General features: G+C 37.7%; 1 protein-coding gene across 8 annotated transcripts in view; it reads left to right on the top strand.

Moving 5' to 3' along the window:
• Positions 1–22863, top strand: part of thrb (thyroid hormone receptor beta) — a 284472-nt gene that overhangs the window by 183397 nt on the left and 78212 nt on the right. For all 8 annotated transcript variants that reach the window (XM_082186756.1, XM_082186758.1, XM_082186757.1 and 5 more), the window contains 2 exons: positions 19387–19438; positions 19557–19621. In XM_082186756.1, coding sequence (XP_082042882.1) covers positions 19615–19621 — 7 coding nt within the window. In that variant the 5' untranslated portion in view covers positions 19387–19438; positions 19557–19614. The remainder of the gene's footprint in view (positions 1–19386; positions 19439–19556; positions 19622–22863) is intronic.

Below are 22863 nucleotides of genomic sequence, written 5' to 3'. Positions count from 1 at the left end.
GCATCTTCCATGGATTATATCGGATTGCATGGAAAGGTAGGATGCCTGTGTATTTAATAATTGGTTTTCGGCGTCTGATGTGAGGTGAGTGTCAATGTTAGCGCTAATTTACGTGACACAGATTAAATTTAGCTAGCTCCGGGCTGTCACTGATATTGACAGATCTGAACCATCGCCCTGAACAAAAATAACAACATTTATGACAACCTATTAGCTTGCATACCATCTAAGTATGGCTTGTTCACCTTGCTTTGTTTCTGATTGCATACTTGGAGCAGTTTGTCTGGCCAAAGATATATTGTGTGCATGTTACGTGGTTTGGTGACGATTAAAGAGCGGCAAACTTTGACAGTATGACAAAGCCAGAGTACAGTAACATCACAGCGGCACCGTAACATCTCTCTTGATGCCAGGCTAAACAAAGTCAGAACACCGTAACTCAACTTCAGCGTGCTGGAACAAAGGCAAAGAGCCGTAACAACTGTTACGGCGTTCTGCTGTGGTTTCTCGTATGGTTTTGGAAGTTACGGTTGTCATGGCCCTTTATTTTCTCGTTAAAACAATCAAATTGACTCACGATATTTATTCACATGATAAAGGAGGTCTCAAATACCACAAAAATGACACTAACTAATTTTTGACCAAAGATGATGTTACGGCGTTTTGCCTTTGTAGGGCAGTACAGATCTCCTATCCATTACTGACTCTTTTAATTTTACACAACCTGTCTCAGGTCCTACACACTTAAAGGGGCACACCCTGGACCTTGTTTTCTCATTAGGTCTTGAGATAGTAAATGTGTGTGTGGAGGATATACATGTGAGTGATCATAGTTGTGTTTTCTTTAACCTGAACTTACTTCGGGACCCCCCGCCTCTGAGAATTAAGGCTCAAAGGAGAGTTATTAACCAGGATGTTGCTGGGAAGTTTGCTATATTGTTTGATCCATGCCGGCTAAGGGGTTGCAGTGATGTTAATGTGTATGCTGAGTCTTTTAACAGCCAATGTTTAGCAATTTTAGATGAAGTGGCTCCTATGAAATCAAACATTGTCTCTATTAAAAAGCCCTGCCCGTGGATAAATTCATCTATTCAGAGCTGTAGAAGTAAACGTCAGAAAATAGAGCGCTTATGGAAAACAACTAAACTCGAAGTTCACAGGCTTTATCTTAGGGAATTAACTGCTTCTCTAAATGAACTCCTGAAAAGTGCTAGAACTAACTACTTCTCTCAGCTAATATCCTCTAATAAGAAAAACCCCAAATTATTGTTTGATACCATAAACTCTATTGTTTCGCCATCTGTTTCTCCAATTGCGGTGCTCTCTCTGTCAAAAAGTAATGTATTCCTTAACTTCTTTGTTGAGAAAATTAAGGATATCAGAGCTAGCATTTTACCTCCTCCTGCATACAAGGCTTGCACTTTGGCTTTTTCTCATCCGTGTTTCTCCTTTAAACTTGTGACATTACATGATGTTACCACTCTACTAGATAAGTTGAAGCCCACTTATGGCCACAGTCATGTTCCCCCGACTATGCTGTTTAAGCAGGTTTTTGATAGTATTGGCCCCTGTGTTGTAGAAATGATCAATATTTCTCTTTTAACTGGTGAGGTTCCTGACCTTTTTAAACATGCTATTGTTGAACCTGTTCTTAAAAAGCCCAGTTTAGACCCATTGCAACCCATGAATTATAGGCCTATATCTAAACTCCCTTTCATGGCTAAGATTCTAGAGAAAGTGGTAGCAGAGCAGCTTACTACTTTCTTAGAGATAAATTATATTTTTGACAAATATCAGTCAGGTTTTCGTAAAAAACATTCTACGGAAACTGCACTGGTGAAAGTTTCAAGTGATATTTTGATGTCAGCTGATTCTGGGAAGCATACAGTGTTAGTTTTATTGAACCTTACATCTGCCTTTGACACTATTGATCACAATATTATGCTTAATAAACTTCAGGATCTATTAGGGATATCTGGATCAGCTTTGAAATGGTTTTCATCTTACCTTACCGGTAGAAGTTTTAGTGTTTTTATAAATCAGATCATGTCAGATACTGCAGGTTTATCGAGTGGTGTTCCTCAGGGTTCTGTCCTGGGACCGATTCTTTTCCTTCTGTATATACTCCCTCTAGGACAGATAATCAGCCAGTTTCAGGATGTCTCTTATCACTTGTATGCAGAAGACATTCAGTTATACTGTTCTTTTAAGCCTACTGAGTTATATAAACTTCTCATCTTTAATCAACTGTCTGAGTAGGATCAAGCAGTGGCTAAATGATAACTTTTTAATGCTGAACTCAGCCAAGACTGAAACTTTAATCATTGCCCCTGAGCAGAGCATCCCTCAGATAAAACAACATATTGGTTCCTTAAGTTTGTCTGTTCAGCCGAGTCTAAGGAGCTTAGGTGTTGTTTTTGATGCGGCCATGTCTCTGAAGAAACACTCGAAGCAACTTATTAAAAACTGTTTCTTTCAATTAAGGAACATTTCTAAGATAAGAGCCTTGGTGTCAAAGGCCGAGTTGGAGATGATCATTCATGCTTTTATTTCGTCTCGTTTAGACTATTGCAATAGTCTTTTTATTTGCCTTAATAAGAAGGATCTTTGTCGTCTCCAAACTGTCCAGAATTCTGCTGCTTGGCTTTTAACCCACACGAGTAAAAGGGCACATATTACTCCTGTTTTAGCTTCACTTCATTGGCTACCAGTGAAATTTAGAATGCACTTCAAAATTTTGGTTCTAACTTTTAGAGCCCTACAAGGACAGGCGCCCCCATACATCTCTGACCTGATACAGCTGCGTACGTCCTCACGTAGTCTGAGATCAACAGGCCAGAGATTTTTAGTTGCCCCCCTTACACATTTTAAAACTAGAGGGGACCGTTCGTTTCAAGTTGTGGCACCTAGGCTGTGGAACGCTTTGCCTCCTTCCATACGCTGCTTGGATTGTGTGGAAATTATAAAACCCAGTTGAAAACTCTTCTTTTTAAAGAGGCTTTTAACTAGACTGTAGGGTGGTTAGGCTGGTCTTATGTGTACCTCTGTTTATTTTGATTATGTGCTGTAATGTATTTATAAGAGTTCTGAATTTTTTCTTTTGTTGTGAAGCACTTTGTGATTTTTATCTGTGAAATGTGCTATACAAATAAATTTTACTTACTTACTTACTTACTAAAAATCCCAGGATGTCCTTCGTAAAAAAGAGTAGGGGTGTAACCTCGCAAGACATCAAAATGGATCATGATAATTTGCAATGCTTTTGGATATTTGTAAATATTCTTTGATGAGATCAATTATAATATGATATAAAAGGCAATCTTTTAAAATCTACAAAACTGTTATATACATTTATTTGAAATTCAATTCAAATTTGAAATACATGAAAATTAGAGGATGTCAAAAGATTTTGCAACTTATATAGTCACATACTGTAAGTATAGTTATCAACTGATGCAGAATGGTAGCAAGACTAGCAACTTTCATTTTTATTACAGATATTTTGTGCCAATTTCCCAGGAAGTTATGTTTTTTTTTTTTCTTTTCTTTTTTTCTTCTCTTGGACACATGGCACACTGTAAAAAAAATGATTCTGTGGCTTAGTAAATATTACAGAAATATTTAACTTTATTAACTTAATAAAATCTCTGAATATCGTTTACTTGATTGTTTGAGTTAAACATACCAAAATAATTGAGTAAAAATCCAACAGTTAATTTTAGCTAAAATGTACAGATATATTTAAGTTTTTTTTCAATAAAATGATTTAGTATTTGACTAACCAATTATTTCTTTATAATACACTTAATATATTTGTGAAATTTCTATCAAAATATTTGAGAATGTTGAATTAAACTGATCTGTTTCAAGAAACAAAAATATTACTTAATTCAAATCAATATTATTAATATATTTAACACACTCTTAAGGAATTGAGTAAGTTTACTCAATTAAAACAATGCACCCCTCCCCACCCTCTGACGTGACGACTTGACGGTTGGTTGAGTGAGCGCGGGCTGTTTGAACTCTCTCCAGTCTCCAGAACAACAGTTCTCTTCTCAGCGTCGCAGATTTGGTGCATTTCCTCTGTGAAATTCAGGTTTGTGTATATTTAATTTTATCTATAAAATCATTACTGTGCTTAAAATCATTTTATTTAATGCAAAACAATATACAGAGGGCGTAATTCGACACCTAAACGCGCCTGTCTTTTCGCGTGATTGAAACGCCTTGCATAAACGCACAACTTCATTCCTAATGATAATGAATATATAATTAATTTGGATGATAAAATGTCCTCAGAACTGTCACTGTTTGTTTATTGGCAGGTTATGGAGTCAGTCGCTCACAGTATCTTTCGGCTATGAATGAAATGCAGGACGGCGGTCTAAAGTTCGAAGTTCACCCGCAGAGCGCTAGTCCGTCTCCGGCACAAGAACCAGCGCTGATCCGGTGGATGTTGGATAACAGACCGGTTGATTACATTTGAATTAGGCTACCTGAATGTTTAAATGTTTAATTTTTTACTTCTAAAATGATTGTTAAATGAGTTTATAGGTAGGCAATATTGTATACATGTTAAAAACAGTGTAAAATGTGCTGTATTGCTGTACTCATCGACAATAAAGGCCAATGTCATGTATACTGGTGGTTGTATGAAATACTATTTTACAAAGGTTTAGAAACTTACTCATAAATAAAAAGTTAATATTACTCATAAATACTGTTTTTTAAATGTTTAAATGTTCAATTATTTCTACTCAGTTTTATTTGTTAATGTACCAGATGCAGTTATTGTATATTTCATTGATTTCACAGCTTTAAAATGTATACATTTTTTTTTGAGTGTAAAAATGTTTCACCAAAAAAATTGAGTAAATAATAGTTAAACTTTTTACAGTGCATGAAAATGCTGCTTTATTCACAAATTTTTATGCGATTATTCCAATTTTGCACATAATTTAAATGGATGGAATCACAGCTAGTGTACAGAGGTGGGTAGAGTACCCAAAAACTGTACTCAAGTAAAAGTACAAGTACTTATAGAAATATTTACTCAAAGTAAAAGTAAAAGTAATAATCTTAATAGTTACTTGAGTAAGAGTAAAAAAGTATCCAATGAAAAAACTACTCAAGTAGCGAGTAACTTACTTCGGATCATATAGGCCTCTATTTTATATACTGTATATATATATTCATTTATATTTATACAATATATATATATATATATATATATATATATATATATATATATATATATATATGAAGACTTCAGATGCAAAAGCCTCTGAGTGCCATCTGAAACTTTCTTCTAAAACAAGCATTTTTATCAAGCTTGTATATTTAAGTTCAGTAATTTCACTTTTAATGACAATTAATAGGTACTTTTCATTGCCATTTAAGTGAAATAACTGAACATACAAACTTGATAAAAATGCTCTTTTAGAAGAAAATTTCAGATGGTACTTAGAGGCTTTTGCATCTGAAGTCGTCATATATATATAAAATAATATTATTTAGATTTTTTTTTTTTTTTTTAAATGACTATTATTTTCATAAGTAGATTGGCTCTCTTTGCAACAAAAAACATTATTTCTGCCATCTGTAGCCCGAAAATCATTGCCTGTCCTTTGGTTTGTATAATAGTAACTTATACAACTACATTTGGATTATTAGACAATGTCGAAATGAAGTGAATCTGCAGAGTGTTGCATTCAAAGGCATGTAATTGAAACAGAGAAGAAAGAGTTAAAACTCTTCACATGTGCTCGCGCTCATGACTGCTACTGAACATCTGAACACAAAAAAACAAACACAAGTACATCGACGGATCTTTTTCTGTCTGTTCTCCAAAATATAATCAAATGTATATTTCTGCAAGCATGTTTAAACTGGTTAACTGTGTGTACGGCAGGCAAAGGCATTCGTTTTCAAGTCGAGTTCGTAAGCCGCTGCGCAACAATACACACAAACTACCGCAGGATGGCGGGTGTTCATAAACTGTGGACAATGGTAGCTTATTTAATGTAGAAATGAATGTATTATGTCCAAAAAACGGGTAATGTCATCCTTTCTAGTAGTGCTATCATGGCATAATAATCTGTTTGGTTGTAAAATGTATTACCTGAGTTAAATGAAATCGAATGTATCGTCCTGTGGAATCATTCATTCACAGACAGCTTACGAAGATGTTCAACTAATAAAGATCTTCATCGCTGGCAAATATATGATGCATTTGAAGATTTGCTCTCACTTGACTGTACTGTAGGTCCACGGCCACTTCATCCAACGCTCTTGATGTCCTTAAATCTTCCTGTTACGACTCCGAGTCGAGTGTGAATTGAAATCGCTTCAGACGATTCAGTGCGTGCAGGAACTGAACAGAATCAGGAACTGAATCATTCAAACTGATTCGCGAACCGATTTAGACAGATCTGCCAACTTGTTTGATGAAGTCTTTGAACAGAATCGACTCAAAAGAGTGATTCATTTGTGAATTGAGCATCGCTCAAGCCCAGAAAAAAAGATACAGCGCGCTTGGAATAAACTACGCATTTAACAACACATATTGCATTAAAATAAAGTAACGAGAAGGACGTCGCCCAACGTAACGAAGTAAAAGTACAGTTTTTTCATTAGAAATGTACTCGAGTAAAAGTAATAAGTACCCACATTCAAATCTACTCTTAAAAGTAAAATTTTTCCAAAAAAATACTCAAGTAAATGTAACGAAGTAAATGTACTTCGTTACTACCCACCTCTGCTAGTGTATATATAAAATGTTTGTACAAAATATTATATAAAATATTATTGTCACTGTTGTGTTCTGTTTAGTTTGTTTTTTCATCGGAATTGTCTTCTCTGTTATCATTAGTTCATCTTCATCACCTGTGTCTTGTCAATCACCTTCATCACCTGTGTTCTGTTAATTAGTGTTAATCTGTGTCACCTGGTTTATGTTCATCAGTGTCTGTATTTAGTTCCCTCTGTTCAGTCAGTCTTAGTCTGTTCTAACGTCTGGTAATGTCTAGTCACAGTTACGTAGTGTTTAAACCTTCTGGCTGTATGTGCCTATCAGAGTGATTTAGTAAAACATATGTATTGGAGCCATTTGCCTCTTTGTCTTCTTCAACCTACACCACACCCTGACAGAAGAACGGACCAACTAAAATGAACATGGAGGACTGTTTGTCACAAAACGGTCGCTCGCTGGAGGATTATGTGGAGGTTTACCTCCACCTGTATCAAGACGCAAGCTGAGATGAGGATTCGCTGAAACAGCAGTTCTGGAGTGGGATGGACCAGAAAATCCACTTGCCCAGATGCTGCTGTTAGGTGACGTTCACCTGCCGTTTGTCAAGTTCATTGACCGCACCTTGTGGATATGTGGGTCCTCCCTCACTGTGGGAGTCGTTGAGAGCCCAGAGTCTCATCTTGCCGTGACCACCTGTTCAGAGTCTCCTGTTTCTGTCCCCATCCAGGGTCCTGAGGAGGTTGACTTGATTGACTTTTTCTCAGAGCCTTCGCCTCACGTCTTGTCCGCTTAGCCAGTGTCTCCGGACAAGATGGCCGCAGCTGAGCCTGCACTTCACGTCAGTCCTGCTGAGCCTGCACTTCACATCAGTCCTGCCGAGCCTGCGCATCATATCATGCCCGCTGAGCCAGAGGCTGTTCAGAGGCTGTTCACGTCATGCCCGCCGAGCCAGAGGCTGTTCACGTCATGCCCGCCAAACCCGAGACTGTCCGTCCAGTGTCTCCTGTTCCTGTCCTCAACCAGAGTCCGGACGAGAAGGACTTAATGGACCTTTTTTCAGAGCTTCCTTCGCCGCTGGTCCCGTCCAGCCCAGAGCTTCCTTCGCCGCTGGTTCCATCCAGCCCAGTGCTTTCTTCGCCGCTGGTCCAGTCCAGCCCAGAGACTTTTTTGCCGCTGGTCCTGTCCAGCCCAGAGACTATTTCACCGCTGGTTCCGCCCAGCCCAGAGCCTTCTTCACTGCTGGTCCCGTCCAGCCCAGATACTTTTTTGCCGCTGGTTCTGCCCAGCCCTGAGCCTGTCACCACCTCAGAGCCTGAACTCCCACACAGCCTCCCTCTCCCACCTCCTCCCATCTGCCTCCTCTCTACCTTTCCTCCTCCACTGCCTGTCAGCCCCTCTGCTCCTCTATCCACCTTTGAGGAGGTGGAGTCGCCATGGGTCTGCCTTCCACCAACTCAACCAGGGTCGGTAGATCCCCGGTCTCCGCCTCCAACCTCCTCTACTTGGACTCTGCTTCAGCCTGTCAGTACATTAACTCCACCGTGGCTCTTACCTCCCTCACCTCCACCGTGGCTCTTACCTCCCTCACCTCCGCCGTGGCCCATCAGCTCCACCTGGCTCCCTCGTCCCCCCGGTTTCGCCTTGGTCACTCCTCGCCCTGCCCTCGCCTCGGGACTCCTCTCCTCTGGCTTCGCCTCGTCCATCCATCACTCTAGCTCTGTTGGGCTCCTCACTCCCTCCGTCTTCATCTTGGTCCTCTGTCACTCAGGCTCCGCCATGGTCTTCTGGTTCCCCGGCCTGAACCTCGGTCGCCGGAGCCGTCGATGTCGCCATGTCCTCCCAGTCCCTCAGCATCGTCCCGTCTCGTCGGCTCTACGGCTCCACCCTGGTCTCCTCAACCACCTGCCTCGCCTCCGTCAGTCGGCCCCCTGGAGTCGTCAGCCCTGCCTCCACCATGGCTCCTCCCTCCGTCGGCTCCGCCCTGGCCGCCTGCACTGCCTGATCCGCCCTGGACACCTGCTCCGCCTTGGTCCTTCTGCAGCGTGAGGTCGCACCTACCGGGAGGGGGGGAGTAATGTCACTGTGTTCTGTTTAGTTTTTTTCATCGGACTTGTCTTCTCTGTTATCATTAGTTCATCTTCATCACCTGTGTCTTGTCAATCACCTTCATCACCTGTGTTCTGTTAATTAGTGTTCATCTGTGTCACCTGGTTTATGTTAATCAGTGTCTGTATTTAGTTCCCTCTGTTCAGTCAGTCTTTGTCCGTTCTAACGTCTTGTAACGTCTAGTCACAGTTATGTAGTGTTTGGTGTGTTTAAACCTTCTGCCTGTATGTGCCTATCAGAGTGATTTAGTAAAACGTATGTATTGGAGCCATTTGCCTCTTTGTCTTGCCTCTTTGTCTTCTTCAACTTACACCACACCCTCACAATTATCAACACCCTTGGAATATTAATCAAGCAGACAGAATTGAAAATTCAACAATCCTATTATATACAATACATTCTCCTGTATTAGTTTGTGGCTGGGGCATGGGAGAATCAGGGATTAGTCAATTCTGGGGGAAGGATTGTCATTTTATGTGTTTGAGAAAAGTCAGGGAAATAAACAATGTTGTTTTCGTCAACGATGACGATAACGAAATGATTTCGTTGACGCACCTTTTTTTTATGACGATAACGCGACGATGACTAGCTAAAAATGGCTCTAAGGTGACTAAAACATGACGAGACGTTTTCGTTGACGAGACAAGACGAGACGGAACGAAAATGATTATAAGTCTGACGTTCACAATGCATGTCATTTCTGCCTATTTTGCGTGAAATCTTTCTGTTTTGAGCTAAAAAAGTATCAGCAATGCTGTCGCTTCACTATCCTTGTTTTGGGTACGCCCACCACCCGGCTGCCGACATGCCGCGCACCAGATTCCACACAACAACAACACACCTGCGGCTGCGGCTAGTCACTCGCCACACATCTTCGTTATGAGACGCCGGACTGGACAAAAGCGAAACGAGCTGCCCGAGCGACAGTGCGTGAGAGAGACCGAGTGTGTCTGCGCGCGAGAGAGACCGAGTGTGTCCGAGCATTAGTTTAGTAGGCTAATTGGTACAAAGTAATATATAATTATTATATAACTGAGATTATTACATAAATTATAACATAAATTATTATTTAACTAATTATATAATAAAGCCACAATTGCCAAAGTAAGAATGTTTTTATTCCTGGCTTTTTTCGAGTAAAACAGTGATTCCACTGTTACCACTTTATCTGTGTGTAATGTTGTAGTAGCTCAAATTGAATTGAGTTACAACACTCGAATTGCAACACTTGCTACAACCTGTCAAACCTAAGCCCATTTCCAATACTTTTTAACCTAAATTAATTTGTTTTATTTTTTTTTTACTAAAATTGCCTAAAAACTTGCCTAAAACCTTTTTGCGTTTTCGTCGACTAAAACCTTTTTGTGTTTTCGTCGACTAAAACTTGACTAAAACTATCAAGTTTATAAGTGACTAAAACTAAAAAGCATTTTCGTCCAAAAGACTAAGACTAAAACTAAAAGGGCTGCCAAAAACAACACTGGAAATAAATAGATGTATGGTTGTGTGTGTTTTGTCTGTATTATTTTCTCAATGAAAACTGCTGTCCTAAATACCTGTGTCAGACACGTCTGGACACACATAAACATGCATAGAGCTAATAAATGTTTTTAATTTATATATTTTCACATAGTGTTAAATAAGGGGTTGAATAAAACACTGCACAAGAGACTGACCTCAATACACACACCTTTTACAAATAATAACCTTTAAGATGGTGTGTGTCTGTAGGCGTTTCGAATATAAAGTTGGAGGAACCTTGCTGAATGCAAAGCAGATTGCACACATCCAACATGTTGATAACTGAGACTCAGTGCGAATGAAATAAATAGTGCCGCTGATACCATCATTTATTTTGCATTTGCTGCCTGCATTGTCTAAGCAGTCAATCCACCAAAGGAATTATGCAAATCAAGTAAATGTGAATTGATTAAACAAATTAGTACTACTGTTTGCAGTTTGCATGACACAACTCCCCAGCTTGTAGGCCATTTCGGACAGTGTGTTTTGCAGCATACAGCAGATCACCATGATCTCCCTGACGAAAAAGAAGTATACTTCAAGTTCATTTTATGAAGTATACTTAAGTAATGTTCAAGTATATTTTTAAGAATACATTATGCAGTAAGTATACTAATGTCAATATGTACTAGTAGTAAACTTGTAAGTGTACTATTTTAATACCGCTTGGGACTAAATTGGCCCACTTTTAGTATATGTTTAAGTGTACTATAAGTGTAACAGTAGTAAACTTTAAGTGCACAACTAGTTCATAATTATGTTTCTCATTTGTACTGCAAGTGAACTTATGGGTATACTAGTAGTTTACTATTTTAGTACTTGTGACACATTTTTAATTTATGAAAGTACACTTTGAAGTATACTCTCAGTAAACTACTAGTTTAGTAGTTATATACTACAAGTTTTCTTCAAGGGAACTTGACATTATACTTATAGTTTACTATTTATATATTATTTTTGCACTTGCAGTAGGCCTAAGAGCACTTAAATCAAATTTATTTTAGTGAACTTTTTTTTTCACCTGGGTAGTCTATACCACTATGTTCAAATGTTATTTTTTATACTTGAAAAATACCTTAAACTGTACTTTAATTTTAAATGCATCATGCATCCTTTTTTATCAACACTTGAATGTTGGTAAGTTTCATAAAGAAAGGCAACATTTTAAACAAAAAAGTTGAGAAAATCTCATTTTTGTCAAAGACTACGCCTTGATCACATTCAGAACGATTATCAAAACACAGATGGAGTAGATTGAGTCCAACACCCCCAAAGCTTCAGAGTCGTTTTCTCTTCATGGGTTACGCTTCATTTCATTTGGAAACATTAAAGGTCCCATGACATGAAATTTCCACTTTCTGAGGTTTTTTAACATTAATATGAGTTCCCCTAGCCTGTATATGGTCCCAAAGTTTCTAAAAATGTTAATCGGTGTAAATCGAGCTTTTGCTATTTTTCTCTGCCTTTGAGAAAATGGAAGCTCAACCGGGCTGATCTTGAATCTCCTCCTTATGACGTCATAAGGAGAAATGTTACCTCCCCTTTCTCTGCTTTGCCTGCCCAGAGAATATTTCTCGCCCATGAGAAAATGAGCTAGGAAGCGCGATTTTAGTTTGTCCACGAGAGATATGGCTTTTGAGCGAGCAAAGCATAATAATTGCTCAATAATTGGATGTACAAATGAACATCGAATGGTCAATACAGAGCTGGGCTTGCTGAACGTCAGACAAGTAAGTCAACAAATGATATAAAAGTGTGTTGCTTTACTGTTTATGGTTACCTAGCTTCTTACACGTAGAATGTGGCTGTCACATTAGCTATGCAGCTATGCAGTTACTTGCGCTAATGTAAAGGTAGACAGCATCAAGTTACACATACTGTAACGCGAGTGTTGTACATTTCTTTGTTATTTGGATAACCGTTTTCTTGTTGGTTATATGGCGCGCGCGATATCCGCATTTCAAGATCGCAGAGCTTGATGTAATTGTAATAAGATAAATTACAGACGTTACAGACAGCAACAGTAGGTTAGCATTAGCTACATGATGATAACTGTAAACCATCCGAATAAAGTACTGTATCCAGACATAATATTTTAAACTAACCATTCGGAAACGTGCTGCTGGAGCCGCTGAGTTGCAACTTCTTCATCCGTTGCTGCTCCATCTGGATCAGATTCTGGGTCAAACTGAAATGCTTGAATGACTGCGTGTCTTCGTGCCATTGCAATATATCCAACATAAACAAACATGCATGGTATCCTTGCGCAAGATGGTCAAGGCCACACCCACCCTCCACCTTGCGCCGCCTTTCTCCTCCTCATTAGTATTTAAAGCTACAGACACCGAAACGGCCCGTCTGAAGGAAGCTCATTCTGGGACTGGCTTGTAGTGGCTATAATTCTGCACCGAGGCTGAATTTTTGGAAAGAGATTTCAGATACAGTACTAAGGACCACTAAGGACTATATTAAAGCCTACAAAAAGTAGCATGTCATGGGACCTTTAAACAGTTTTGATTTACAAGGTTTTTAAAGTTTGATGACCACGTTATTTTACATTTGAGTGAGCAAACTTGTTTCAGCTTCTTCTCCTGTGTTTTGATCTGGAGATTCTGTCCTAGAAGATGTGTCATAGCGCCCCCTACCGCAAAACAGTGAAAACATGGATAGTTGGAAAATTCAGTCAATGGCGGGGAAAGAGTAAAGTAGAATTAAAGTAAATTCCTATGTACACTACCAGTGGACTAGCTACACAAAAAATCAGATACACAGAATTAGAAACATATCTGTTTTCAATATTTTAATCAATATTTTCAAACAATGTTAGTTTCATAAGACTGTATATGAAAAACTATGTAAAAAAAAAAAAAAAAAAAATGTAATAGGCTACTCGATCAAAAGAGTTAACACAACTACAAGCCAAGTATACTTTGAATACTTAATTATACTTTTAAGTATATCTCGATCAAAAGATTGAGAAGTACAGGCCAAATATACTTGGACTTTTCTCTCAGTATAAGTCAAGTACACGTGTAATTATAAGTATATTTCTGAGAAGTACATAAAGTATATTTTTGAGAAGTATATAAAATGTAGACTGAAAGTATGCTTTCTTATTTTTAGTTGAAAAGAAGTATACTAATAAAACACTTGAATAAACGTATTATTATTATCGCTGTGTATAAGATCAAGTTCAGTTCCATGCTTATTTTATTTACTCTATAAGCTATTCCACCCGAAAGCTTGTTACTACACACTAAAAAACTTTTGGTTATTTTTTACCCAACATTTTTAAGTGAGTATATAAACATGAACATGTTACTTTATAAGACATTGTTTAATATTATGTTTTAAACAAAAAGTATTTAATAAGCTACTCAATCAAAATAGTAAACACAAGTACAAGCCATACTTTTAAGTATATCTCAATCAACAAGTATAGGCCAAATATACTTAGACTTTTCTGTCAGTATAAGTCAAGTATACTTAAGTGCAATTTGAAGTATATTTCTGAGAAGTACATAAAAAGTAGACTGAAAGTATACTTTCTTATTTTTAGTTTAAAAGAAGTATACTAATAGCACACTTGAATAAACTTTTTTTTCGTAAGGGCTGGCATACTTTGCCTAGAATATATTACTACTGCCATGATCACGGAAAGATATCTGCACAATAAATTGTGATTATTGCTTCTTTTGATCAATTAAGCATGATCATCAGCAATATTTTCCCGTTGGTTATCCTAAAAAAGACTAAATCTGCTGGCAAACCTGCTCAGTGATGACCTGTAATCTAAATATGGATCTTGACTGGATTGTTTGGGATTGTTGTTGTGGAATAGATGTACTTACACAATCTCTGTGTCACAATACAAAGTCGTTGTTATTTTAATAAAAAAAAATAATAATAAAAAAAACATTACAATAATTTAGAATTAATATTAGGAATTTCACAGATTTAGCTTTTGAGAGAAGCTTCTTGTTTGACCTGTTTTCATAATTAAGAGAGTATTTTTTAAATTTTTTTTTATGATTAGCTAAATATAACAAATCAGGAAACTAGACAAGGTAAATTAAGCCATGTTTACGTTCTATTTTTATTTGGGCTTATGTGAAAGTGCAATAATTCATGATTAAATGAAAAAGGTTTACTTGACTTTTATGACAAAATTGTGATTAATAACGAGCAAAATATTTATTATTATCAGTTCAACCATTATTGTGAAGCCCTCCTGGAAGATCTAAGATGGTTTAAATAAAATTCAGTTTACCGCCAAATTTTTCTGGTGCTAAAAGCACAATTTTAACTACATCAAGCAAAGAGTGCTACTGTTTGTGAATCCACTGCATTCTTTAATAAAGCTCATTTAAAGAAGGCAGATTGCTGCAGAAAATTTGAAGCAGTGCTGCGATTTTGTTGCAGCTGATTACGTTTGATTTGTGCTGAAATATTGCAGACTGAGTAACAATAATTTCTACCATTTTGCAATTTGTGTAATTGTAAGTTAACAGTTCTATATGTAGTTCTCATCAGATCTACATTTCAAATACAAGTCATACATTTATTTGCACTACGCCCCTCCACTAACTGAACTAAGCTATCGATTGATGAAGGTGTATTCCCACATTGTATCTCAATAGTACAGGTGGAACAGTCAGGAAAATGTCAGTGCTGTGTGACAATTGTGCTGCTCATTCTGTGTGAGACATTCATGTGTGTGGTTGTAGATGTACAGAGGTACGAGGAAACACAACGTGAAGGAAGTCTGGTGATATGCTGCTTTAAAGAATGTAATTTCCTGGTAACTGCTTCTATAATGACATGCAAGCATTTAACTGATTTCTGCTGAGGCTAAATTAGCTCCCTCTGTCTCAGGAACATAATTTATATTATAGGAAGGAGAAGTAAAAAAAAAACCTCATATAATATATACAGTGAGTACGGAAAGTATTCAGACCCCCTTACATGTTTCACTCTTTGTTATATTGCAGCCATTTGCTAAAATCATTTAAGTTCATTTTTTTCCTCATTATTGTACACACAGTACCCCATATTGACAAAAAACAAAACAAAAAAAACACAGAATTGTTGACATTTTTGCACATTTATTAAAAAAGAAAAACTGAAATATCACATGGTCCTAAGTATTCAGACCCTTTGCTGTGACACTCATATATTTAACTCAGGTGCTGTCCATTTCTTCTGATCATCCTTGAGATGGTTCTACACCTTCATTTGAGTCCAGCTGTGTTTGATTATACTGATTGGACTTGATTAGGAAAGCCACACACCTGTCTATATAAGACCTTACTGCTCACAGTGCATGTCAGAGCAAGTGAGAATCATGAGGTCAAAGGAACTGCCTGAAGAGCTCAAAGACAGAATTGTGACAAGGCACAGATCTGGCCAAGGTTACAAAAACATGTTCTGCTGCACTTAAGGTTCCTAAGAGCACAGTGGCCTCCATAATCCTTAAATGGAAGACGTTTGGGACGACCAGAACCCTTCCTAGAGCTGGCCGTCCGGCCAAACTGAGCTATCGGGGAGAAGAGCCTTGGTGAGAGAGGTAAAGAAGAAGCCAAAGATCACTGTGGCTGAGCTCCAGAGATGCAGTCGGGAGATGGGAGAAAGTTGTAGTAAGTCAACCATCACTGCAGCCATCCACCAGTCGGGGCTTTATGGCAGAGTGGCCTGACGGAAGCCTCTCCTCAGTGCAAGACACATGAAAGCACACCTGAAGGACTCCAAGATGGTGATAAATAAGATTCTCTGGTCTGATGAGACCAAAATAGAACTTTTTGGCCTTAATTCAAAGCGGTATGTGTGGAGAAAACCAGGCACAGCTAAAATAATGAAGGAGTGGCTTCACAACAACTCCGTGACTGTTCTTGAATGGCCCAGCCAGAGCCCTGACTTAAACCCAATTGAGCATCTCTGGAGAGACCTGAAAATGGCTGTCCACCAACGTTTACCATCCAACCGGACAGAACTGGAGAGGATCTGCAAGAAGGAATGGTAGAGGATACCCAAATCCAGGTGTGAAAAACTTGTTGCATCTTTCCCAAAAAGACTCATGGCTGTATTGGATCAAAGGGTGCTTCTACTAAATACTGAGCAAAGGGTCTGAATACTTAGGACCATGTGATATGTCAGTTTTTCTTTTTTAATAAATGTGCAAAAATGTCAACAATTCTGTGTTTTTCTGTCAATATGGGGTGCTGTGTGTACAATAATGAGGGAAAAAAATGAACTTAAATGATTTTAGCAAATTGCTGCAATATAACAAAGAGTGAAAAATGTAAGGGGGTCTGAATACTTTCCGTACCCACTGTATATAGCTTTCCTGTAGCTCAAACAGTAGAGCGTTGGCGCTTGCAACGCCAAGGTCATGGGTTCGATTCCCAGGGAAAACAAGAACCGATAAGAATGTAAATGTGTACCTTGAAATGCAATGTAAGTCGCTTTGGATAAAAGCGTCTGCCAAATGCATAAATGTGAATGTAAATATAACACTAAAGCACACAACCAACAGCTCCTTCAACTTCTGTCTCCCATAAAACTTTTCTTATTATCATTCTCTTTCAGAAATGGGTTTGAGTCTGTTTCCAGTGACCAAATTAAAGGTAGGGTAGGCAATTTCGAAGAAGCTAGCAATAGCAAGTCAGCTTTGAAAGCATAAGATCCCACCCTCCCTTCAGAGCGCTCTCCAAAGCAAAGGTAAACTAAAACAATACAACAAGACAAAGGAAGGCGTCAGCTAACACAACATTAAAAAGATACCATAAAAAGAGTAAAAACATTAAAAAGTACAATAGTAAAATCGTGTGTTATTGAGTTAATACATATAAAACACAAACCAACACATTCTCACATGTAAAAAGGTTATCCCATTTATTCTGGAATTTAAATCTTGGCAGTTTCACTACCAGAAGTTGTTGTGGCATGATTGATTCTCACTGTGAGTGACGACAACACACTAACCGTTCCAAGATGGTGGGTGTGCCAACATTTTTGGAGCAGTTGAATATGGCATCTGCGTATACAAATCTATGCTCAGGAGTCTCACTTATGGACTTTCTGAACGAAGGCACCCACTGGCGTCGAGTATGAATGAAACATTAATTACATGTGAGAGTTAGCGCTCCATAATGCTCACATTGTCCTATTTTGTGTACAAAAATAAATAAAATACTGCTCTCTAAAGATATTTGATGTGAACATACGATAATTCATAAGTTTTAATCCAAATGAGCACACTTTGGGACTAAAAGTCCCAAGGGATGTAAATATAAAAAACAGAAAGGCATTAGCAGTTAAAGTCCCCCTGTGGTGAAAAGCTTTTAATACTGTTTATATGTCTATGTGGTGATTTTAATATGCTTTAAGACAAACCATGTGCAAATTCATAAGTCAACACCATTACTGAGTATTTTCTCCTTAAAACGGCAGTGAACTAAAGACCATCTCAAAAACGCAGTTGCTTTCAAGTCAGGTCAAGTCACAACAAAGTTGACCAATCTAGAAGAAAATAGTGTCATAGTCCAGCTTAAGTAAGTTCAGTGATGGTTCAGGTTTATTTTTGTTGTAAAATTTGTATTAATTTAGTTCATTAATATAAATAGCCGATCTAGAGAAAACTGTGATCAATTAATCATTTATAATAATAATTTGTTACATTTATATAGCACTTTACATATAGAAGGGGGAAATCTCCTCAACCACCACCAATGATGTCACCAGTGGTGTCATCGCCCAGCTCAGTTCAGTTAAGCGTTTTCTTTTTTAACAGGCTCTAAAGGAGGAAAATGCCCTTAACATGAAACTCTGCACATCACGTTCATATTCTATAGGCTCTTGTCTATATATAGTTTCCCTCCCATAGAGCCTATTATAAATAAAACGCTTAACGTAGCTTAATGAATTAAGCACTTTGTTTCAAGAAATGCAATTCTTTGTGAAAGTCTGTGGCAGTTTGTGCATTGAATTGAATGTAGGCAGTTGTGTTTTCCTTTCCCCGGAATGTAAGCTGATGGCTTTCAGTGGGAGTCTGGTCGAATAAAATAATTCGAATGTACATTTGTACATCTTATTATTTAGACATGTAGTAATAGTTACTCAGTGTGTTAATAAATTATTTATTAATACATTTTCCTACTCTCATTAAAATTTACCACTGCCAACACTGAATTACAGGAGTGCCAAAATACAACAAATACATTTTTATGAAACAACAATAATATAATAAAATATTCCACAGTGTCAAAACTACCTCAGTACTAACTTTCAAACATTAGAGAACAGCAGTGCAGATCGTAGACAAGTTTCGGTTCATTGTACAACTTTAGTTTGATTTAGTGTGAAAACTTAGAAGATACTATCAAAGCCTTTAAGGCTTCCGGTAAGTCAAGTCAAGTCAAGTTTATTTGTATAGCGCTTTTCACAATACAGATTGTATCAAAGCAGCTTCACAGTATTAAATTAAAATAATACAACAAAGTTTGTTTCAAGAGGAATTTATTGATTGATAAAATTAAATATCCCCAAAATATCCCCAACTGAGCAAGCCAAAGGCAACAGTGGCAATGAACCGAAAAACTCCATCAAGTGACCTAATGGTGTCCTAAAACTCCATCAGGTGACCTAATGGAGAGAAAAAAAACCTTGGGAGAAGGTTAGGTGCTGTAGGTGCAGTAAGCTGCTGCAATAGGTGCCGTAAGCTGCTGCCCTTAAAAACAAAATTTAACTGACCTAGAATCTGGGGAAGTTTTCACAATAAATCTCACTAAATCAAACTAAAGTATTTTTTATATTTATACTACAGAAATGTATTTTTATATCAGATTGCAGAGGCTAAGTTTCATTTTACTGCACTGTTATGTTTTCTGGTGTACATGAATTGTTATTTTATATGACATTGCAGAGGTTGTATTTGTCATTTTTCATTGTTATTTACCATTTCCTTGCATTATGTAAGTTTGACTCTCTCATTTTGTGTGTCTCCTCAGCCTCTGCTGGTCCAAACCACTCTGGAACGACTCCGATATCGCAAAGAACAAGGTGGGCCAAAGCAACTTTCTTTTTGAGCCACTGGCAAAATTTTTACTGCATTCATTACTGCTCTGTTTTTCTTCTTATTTATCGTTCTTCTTTTGACTTTATTCTGTTTGTCTGTCAGATATCAGCGAGTCTGTGGATGACAAGAGAATGAAGTTTAAGGTCTAATATACAGCAGTATGTCAGGTAATGTCATAAAAATCTAAAACTCGCTAGCTAGACACTTTAGCTCTGTTCCAAAACATATAAAGTCTGCATAGACAGCTAGGCAGCATCCCATGGATTTTATTTTATTTTATTCTGAACAATCTGGATGATGTTCCACCATCAAAAGAGAAAATAATTTTCTTTATTTCTCTGTTACATTTTGTATGTGTACAGTTACAGTATGTTCCGGGTTAGTTTGAACCAGAACACACATTCCGTTCCATTTAGCGAATGTACAAATAGAGTTTTCATTGATTATTAAAGAATTGAGAAGTATCATCGGGTAATCTTTATTATATCTACTGTACATATATTTTATGTTGTTTTTAATTTGAACTACTTCCAGTATAACTTCAAGATCTTTGTGTCTCCCCAACCTCTAAAATCCCAATTCAAACTCTGCACATAAATTATTTGAAACACTCAGCAACTTGCTTCTGAGACTCGCATTATGGCTGCACAATTAATCAAATGAATAATCATGATTACCCTGCCACCCATTGGCACAACGACGGAATCCAATGGTGTGGACAAAGGTATAATGCATGTATGTCTTTTCAGCATTCCAGTGAAGTTCACCTAATTTATTACAATTTAGTTTCAATATTACTTTAGCTCTACGCTTAATCTGACTCCAATTTCAAATGATAATCAAATTTAGATTGTATTTCTTATTAGAAAATAATCATAAATATTGATTATGATTTAATTTAGATCTTTGATTATTCTGGGTATCCCATACTTTCAATTATTCGTTCATTAAGGGACCCGGTAGGGGTGCAGTGCGAACTATTTTACCCTTAAGCGGTCGCTCTCTGCTTACTCATAACAAAAGGTGTAATTTTTTTTATAGTCGCAAGCTGCAACGTGCTAAGTCAGTGATGGTCAGAAATCAGAAGGTCTCCTTAATGACGTGCTCCATGCTCCATTCATTAGTGCCTTCGGTTTGATCTATCCTAGAAGAGATTTGCGGAAACACCAGACTACACATTAATCTACTAGAAATAATGATTTCAGAATAATGAAGAATAATTCAAATATAACATTTTATTTGTCAGGTAAAAATGTATCATGCCAATTACACAAGTAAATGATTAAAAGCCAATTCAGAAATAATAAATACATGGCATCAATTACTCAAAGATGACTCTAAGAGTAATGTATACCTGACAGAGACACACAGTGGTTCCGAGTGTAAGCCTCGGGAAGACACTGACACAGCACTGCATGGGGGTTTTCTGGTTACAGGTTCCCAAAGACTGCTCTGCCACTTACCCTTATATACCCAGACCAGAACAAAAGGCTTGTACAAATATTTTTTTGTTGTTGTTTTGGGTCAATTCAGGTGCCCCAGGGGGTAACGTCTGGTTTCAGGGGAGAGGGGAGAATGATCAGATATCTTGAAGAGACACCACCCAAAGAGGAGAACAGAATTCTCCTAAGTTTTCAATCTTTCTCATAATACCAATGACTGCAATGAAATTAACCTCTGAGGTCGAGAAACGCGACAGCGCGTTTTGCTGGATTTTTTTCACATAGCAGCAACATAAACTTAAATTACTCCGTCATTTATGGTTATACAGAAAAAAGAAATATAAAAAAATAATCTGTGATATTTCTACTTTTGTATGTGTCCACTTACAATCAAATCAAAACATTGTGCTTTTGTAAAATAAAGAAAATAAACAGGGTGTGCGTTCTGCCTCTCCGTCGCGGTGAACTTTTTTTTCTTGAGCACGTCTATAAACTGAAACAAAACTCAGTGAATACTTCTCACACATTTATGAGCCATATACCTTTATACACATTTAAGTGTGTACTTTTAAATGATCGGATTCAAACTGAAAACAAATATTCTCTGTTTAAGTAATTTGTATAAAACCAACAGGATGTCCAGTATCTCAAACGCTTGCTAATTACTTTTTAATTCGACACGCCCACTCGCGCAAAAGCGATTCACATGCAAATCTCCACATGGGACGCGAACGCCCTCGTTACCTCAAACACAAAACACCAAAAAACTTCACAAGTCTCTGCTTTTCGTTGAGTTTGGAAGACACGCTGTGAGCTTACATGGATTTACATCAGAAGAAGAAGAACGCGATTTGAAGACAAGAAAGATGTAAGGTAAGAAATTCTTACTTATTAGTTTATGGTATTGTTGCATAAACTTTACATTGCAGTTGAACTGTTGCTAGATATATGGTGAATATTATACTATTTAGACCCGTGTTTCCTGTTAAATACTCTTTGTGGATATCTGCTCAAACATAGATATGTATAACCATAATGTTTAATATTTTGGAGCGCGATGGCGTTTGAATGTATCATATTTTGTAGGGATGCACCGAATATTCGGCCACCGAAAATTTTCGGCCGAAAATGGCCCAAAAGTGCATTTTCGGTTTTCGGCCGAAAGACTTTTATCACCGAAACAATACCGCCGAAATGTTGTGATGACGCAAACAGCAGATACCGCGGCCTGCACGTGCTTGTCTGAAGCAACATATCTGCGGTGTGGACGTATTTCAATATATCTGAGAGTGACCCACGGACAGCGATTTTCAAAACACAGACATCCCAAGTCTTCCGGAAGTTCCGGGAGTCTCCCGCGTATTGATAGCGACTCCCTGATGCCCGCAAATTAGTTTAAATCTCCCGGAATCGCGAGCGAGCATGAGCGCACAGACGTAGCGCAGAGAGAGGGAGCGAGAGACCTTGCGTGTACCAGAGCAGCCGTCATTTATCAGAGGTGTGTGTGTTTACCTTGGCTGTTTATGGTTTTTGCAACTCACGTCCATGAGCATATAGCTGCAGATATTATTATGGGCTATGGCAGTATTGACCTAAATGCACTTTGTTTTTATGAGAGAACATTTCATTTTTAAACCTTTCTGCAGGCCAGTAGGCTTTTACATTATTATTTAATGTACACTTGAGTGGGGTCAAGTTAAACATTTAATTTTATACTTTGCAATGTGCTAAATAAATATTTGCATAAAATTTTAATTGATTTATTCTTTGAAACTTTAATATTAATTTATGCAATGCCTTGATTATAGTAAAGTTAGTACACAGGCATAGCCATAAATGCAATGGTACTAATAATTGGCATAATTTATTTCTGTGTTTCGGTTTTCGGTTTTCGGCCTTAGTTTCCTCTTTTTCGGTTTTCGGTTTCGGCCAAGAATTTTCATTTCGGTGCATCCCTAATATTTTGG

This window comes from Leuciscus leuciscus (genome assembly GCF_965113295.1).
Source record: "Leuciscus leuciscus genome assembly, chromosome: 12".
Taxonomy (NCBI): Eukaryota; Metazoa; Chordata; class Actinopteri; order Cypriniformes; family Leuciscidae; genus Leuciscus; species Leuciscus leuciscus.
This window is presented reverse-complemented; position numbering and strand designations above follow the sequence as displayed.